This window comes from Megalobrama amblycephala, linkage group LG19 (assembly GCF_018812025.1).
Source record: "Megalobrama amblycephala isolate DHTTF-2021 linkage group LG19, ASM1881202v1, whole genome shotgun sequence".
Classification (NCBI taxonomy): Eukaryota; Metazoa; Chordata; class Actinopteri; order Cypriniformes; family Xenocyprididae; genus Megalobrama; species Megalobrama amblycephala.
This window is the reverse complement of record NC_063062.1, coordinates 354,626-360,308: the sequence shown is the minus strand read 5'-3', so window position 1 is coordinate 360,308 and position 5,683 is coordinate 354,626. Positions and strand designations below refer to the sequence as shown.

Sequence of the window (5,683 nt, the reverse complement as noted above, 5' to 3'; positions counted from 1 at the left end):
AAAACGAATAATAACAATACAACGTTAACGCGGGATGTCTGAAGCGGCATATTCATACAATAACTTTCAAAGAGGGATTCATTATTTTTTAAAAGTAACTGTCGTGATGCGGTTGAGTTCTGTGTCTACCGCAACAAATTTAATCGCCAATTTTCACAGAGACTTTGTAAACAACGCACTAAAATAAATAAATAACGACATCTCTAATATTTTTTTTCTGTAGCGTCTCTGATCTTAATGGACAGCGCTCGCGAGGTCTACGGTTGCTATGGTTACGAAACTATTCGCGCGCATCTGTTTGACTTTCTTTTTAAAATGCTGTTAAAACTAGGGTCTTTTTCCACACAAAAAAAAGTTAGTTTGGAAAACGTTTGCCGTTTTTGTGAGTAATATTCAAAGAGGCCTGTTCGCAGTAAGGACGATATAACGGTAACTGTAGCGTCCACAAAAACACACGATAACGTTCCTTTTTTAAATGTTCGCGCTCTTTAAAGTAGAACAGATTCTGATTGGCTGTCAATGTTTTTATCATTCAACAGCTGAAAAAAAAAAAAAAAAAAAGTAGTTCTAAAAGTGATTCCAACTATATTGTTCCTGTTTCGTTATCGTTATAGTGTGCTCGCTTCTATTTTTTTAACATTTAGAATGATTTTTAGAGTTATATCTTTATCGTCCTTGGTGTTAAAGTGCCTTAAAGGTTCGTTCACACCAAGGACCATATGACGATTATTATAACTATTAAGTTTTAAGGCCTATTCACAGCAGGGACAATAACTGAGCATGTCGAGCTTCACGACTGTTGATGAAGTTCGTTCTTTAGGTGAAGGTGTGCAGTATAGATAAGCTAGGTGTAATTTACACTCTTTAAGCTTTTAAACACACATCATAAACATAAATCACAAAGACACCTAAAATAAGAGTGTTACAGTGAGAGGAAACATGTGACCTTTAGATGATTTTTTCAGTGTTTTATTAAATATACAGTAAAAAATGTTTACAGATCCATTAATATCACCAGCATCAAATATTCTCATGTTTCAGCTGATAGAATCGTGCCAGATAAATGTATCTATGAGATACACTAGATTAACACTCTCACACGATACTCCAACGACAATAAATGACAAAAGTACCGCTGTAACATAATAAACTCGAGTCTTGATTGTGTGGACTGGTTTCAGTGGTCAGCACAGTGAAATCACACACACTGCGCTGTCATTTGCATTGCAATCTGCCCATAATCTACACGAGATTCAAACATAAATGAAGTCTGAAACATAAATGCATTCATACAGCTCTCCACATGTGTGTTTCTGTACATAAAAACATTCTGTTGGCATACAGCTCTGTACAAAATCTGATAATAGTATCATAAGCAAGTGTTCTTTCCAAAAAGTGACGGACATCACATGTAAAATTGCTTTATTTTATACAAGGCAACTTGTTGTAGTTTAGAATAAATATTTAACTATACAGTGATAATGTACCAGTTATTAACCACTTTATAATTTTATACAGACATAAAAATCTTAAAAAATACTTTTAAAAGATGACAATCCCTGTTATAATTGTACAGGATAAAATGTGACTTATTAAAACATCTAAGTTGCATCTGTTCATTTGTTCAGAGGTGACTCATTCTCAACGTAACGGCATAAAAATCACGCACAAAACACGCAAACGCGCACCGTGTCTTTGTTTCTTGTATCATGCGCTACTCGGGACAATGCGAAGACCGTTTTCAGCAATGCGAGCCCTGCAGGAGTGTGTTTGTGTGCGTGCGGCTCACAGCATTAAGCGCATGGATGGGCGCTGTTCCTTAGTGGCGCCCCCTGTAGGCGGCGAGTGGGACGGGCCCTCGGAGGGGTCGTGCTGCAGCGTGAGTTTATCTGGGGTGTAGTCGTTCCGTTTCAGGTCTGACAACAAACAAACACACGAAAAGCTCCTTTAAAACTGTAGTTTTCAGTTAAAACTTTCCATAGTAGGAAAAAAATACTAAACAGTACAATCACAATCCAACATTATTCTGCTCATCTCACCTGGAAGTTTGAGTTTTCGGCAGCACGAGTTGCAGTGATGTTTGGCGCGGAAGTTTCGAATGGCGTCGTCGCCGAGGTTTGCAGGACCGAAGATCATATCGTAAGACCTGTCGCATTCAAATACATAAAAAGTAAATTAATAAACTCTTAAAATAGGCATTATTTTCTTTCTTTTAGTTTTCTCTCGCACTACAGACAGAGTTGGAAAACTCACCCTTTCTCTCCGCTCTTAATGACCGACGGATCTGTCAGAATCTCACCGACTCCTGCAGAGAGACAGAGAGAGATCAGTCACGTACAGACCGTCATTTCAACACGTTTACAGAAACACACTCGGTTTAACAGAAATATCAAGCTCCTACTTGTGTTGTAGCACTTAGACAAATTATTCAAGTCAAAAAATGGTGTAATTTGAGCGGTTCGAGACACAAACCCTGCAGGTCCAGCACGAGCAGCTCTCCGCGTGTGTATTCATACGTCCAGTGGCTGAAGGCCAGCATGGTTTCTTCCAGAAGGTTAGTTGGGACGATTTCATCCCCGTTGTTGTTATTAAACTTGCGGAAGTCTCCAGTGATACATTCCTCAATGGCAAACCACTGACCCGCAGAATGACAGTACAGCAGGAACACCTCCAGGAACCTGCACACAAAACACACCGGCATCAAGCTTCAACACACTCGTGGAAAATGCACTCGCATCTGGGTGTGTTTGGAGACGAATGTTCAGCGACATCCTCAACTGGAAAGATAACTGGTGTTTGTTTTCAGTGATCATGTAGGGCTTCATAATCTCTAGGCATGTAAGTGTGTGATCAGTACCTGGGTGAGTATGGGATTGTTTTGGGTCTGATCTGATTGAAGGCAAACGTGAGTTTCTGAGCCGCTCTCTGCTGCTGAATTTCCTGTTCAGAACAGAAACACACAAACACACGCTCAGTGGAGTCACACACAGTCATTAACGCTCGTTTGCTCATTCTTAAAACTTCAAGAATCAAAATGTCTTAACTGGATCTTCTCCAATCATTTACTGTGCTTAAACCCCACCCCTGCTAGCTCACATCCATCTGGCTAGATTTGAGTGCCACGCCCACATCTCAACATCCAATCAACAGCTGATGCATAGAACCAAGTCCCGCCCTACATTTATTCTTTGTCAATAATCCATTAAGCTGGATCCCTTTCGAATTGGAACTCTCATTGCGTCCGAAGAACGGCTCCAGCGTGACCGGCGTCTGAAGCATGTGATTCAAACGCGACAATGTCATTGGCCGGTGACAGCCCGTGACGTGGCCATGGTAACTGACTCTGAGTAAGAGTTACCTCTCTTTCAGAAAAAGGCTTGACTTACCCTGCTTTCTCAGGTTTGACATACCTCCCATTCTCAAACAGAAAACCCAGAGTTTCCCTCATTTCAGGGTTAACATACTCAGAGTTCTCACTTAACCTCCTTTCTGAAACAGGCCCCAGATCACCCTAGTATAGTGACAAGGCGAAAAAACTCATGTTTCACTTTGCCTGTATTTCCTTAAAAGTAATTTTGCTTGCCCCAGTATGGGTTTTTCCCTTGCATAGGGCATGAGCCTAGGTTCTAGCCTTAGGGAATAGTGACAGTTCCATGTTTGACCTGAGTGAGGGATTGGTTTCCGGCATCTAAGTCCGTTGAGCCTTCTTTGTGCTTGTCATAACCATAGGCGGTTATTCCCTCAGCATGGTGGAGTGGGTACTCGTTCCCCATGGTGTCTTTGGATGCAGTGCGAGTTCCCATTTGAAAGGGAATGTCTCAGGTCATGCATGTAACCATGATTCCCTGAGAAGGGGAATGAGACACTGTGTCTCGCTGCCATGCTTCGGGTATACCTGGTCACGTCTCATTCAGACAACAAAGTTGTTGACGGTGTACTACAGGTGCCATCTTGTACTCAACGATCGCACATGTAGCCACGTCACGGGCTGTCGCCCACCACTGACATTGTCACGTTTGAATCACGTGCTTCAGACACCGGTCATGCTGAAGGCGTTTCCCAAAGTGTCTTCGGACAGAGTGTCTCGTTCCCCTTCTCAGGGAACCTTGGTTACATGCATAACCTGAGACATTTCACTGTTACCATTGCTCGGCGAAACAGTCATTCCAATAGGAATAGGGTGTTTCACATGAGGGCGAAAAAGTTGCCTAAGCAGATTTCACTCATATTCAAGCTGGTCACGCAAATTCGCCATGCTGACCAACAGAAGGCTTTTCAAAAGTTATTTTTGTGTGAGCTGTGCTTCATACATCTCATCAATTAACCTGTTTTTTAACATGAAATTTAGCTAATGTTCACACCAAGGACGATAACAGTAAGTTCTAAAAATGATTCTAAATATAAAGTATAGCAGAGTCCAAACCACAACTATAACGACACATCATTGGAAACACTTTCAGAGCAATTATTTTTTCCACTGATGAAAGATAAAAACATTGACAGCCAATCAGAATTGATCCTGCTTTAAAGAGCATGAGCATTTAAAGCAACAGACGAGAAAACTGGTATGGACGCTGATATAGTTTCATTAATGCACCAATATACTTAGTGTTATAGTTAACGTTTTTGGTGTGAATGGGTCTTTACACTCAAATGTACGTCACAATACGCAAGAACATAAAGGTGCTGGTCATATAATTAGAATATCATCAAAAAGTTGATTTATTTCACTAATTCCATTCAAAAAGTGAAACTTGTATATTATATTCATTCATTACACACAGACTGATATATTTCAAATGTTTATTTCTTTTAATTTTGATGATTATAACTGACAACTAACGAAAATCCCAAATTCAGTATCTCAGAAAATTAGAATATTGTGAAAAGGTTCAATATTGAAGACACCTGGTGCCACACTCTAATCAGCTAATTAACTCAAAACACCTGCAAAGGCCTTTAAATGGTCTCTCAGTCTAGTTCTGTAGGCTACACAATCATGGGGAAGACTGCTGACTTGACAGTTGTCCAAAAGACGACCATTGACACCTTGCACAAGGAGGGCAAGACACAAAAGGTCACTGCAAAAGAGGCCGGCTGTTCACAGAGCTCTGTGTCCAAGCACATTAATAGAGAGGCGAAGGGAAGGAAAAGATGTGGTAGAAAAAAGTGTACAAGCAATAGTGATAACCTCACCCTGGAGAGGATTGTGAAACAAAACCCATTCAAAAATGTGGGGGAGATTCACAAAGAGTGGACTGCAGCTGGAGTCAGTGCTTCAAGAACCACTACGCACAGACGTATGCAAGACATGGGTTTCAGCTGTCGCATTCCTTGTGTCAAGCCACTCTTGAACAACAGACAGCGTCAGAAGCGTCTCGCCTGGGCTAAAGACAAAAAGGACTGGACTGCTGCTGAGTGGTCCAAAGTTATGTTCTCTGATGAAAGTAAATTTTGCATTTCCTTTGGAAATCAGGGTCCCAGAGTCTGGAGGAAGAGAGGAGAGGCACACAATCCACGTTGCTTGAGGTCCAGTGTAAAGTTTCCACAGTCAGTGATGGTTTGGGGTGCCATGTCATCTGCTGGTGTTGGTCCACTGTGTTTTCTGAGGTCCAAGGTCAACGCAGCCGTATACCAGGAAGTTTTAGAGCACTTCATGCTTCCTGCTGCTGACCAACTTTAT

General features: G+C 41.3%; 1 protein-coding gene across 2 annotated transcripts in view; it reads right to left on the bottom strand.

Moving 5' to 3' along the window:
* Positions 1-953: 953 nt before the first annotated feature.
* trpm7 (transient receptor potential cation channel, subfamily M, member 7) overlaps positions 954-5,683 on the bottom strand; it is a 36,479-nt gene continuing 31,749 nt past the window's right edge. For both annotated transcript variants that reach the window (XM_048169500.1, XM_048169499.1), the window contains exons 36-40: positions 2,858-2,940; positions 2,473-2,678; positions 2,254-2,305; positions 2,040-2,146; positions 954-1,916 (exon numbers count right to left, since the gene is read on the bottom strand). In XM_048169500.1, coding sequence (XP_048025457.1) covers positions 1,786-1,916; positions 2,040-2,146; positions 2,254-2,305; positions 2,473-2,678; positions 2,858-2,940 — 579 coding nt within the window. In that variant the 3' untranslated portion in view covers positions 954-1,785. The remainder of the gene's footprint in view (positions 1,917-2,039; positions 2,147-2,253; positions 2,306-2,472; positions 2,679-2,857; positions 2,941-5,683) is intronic.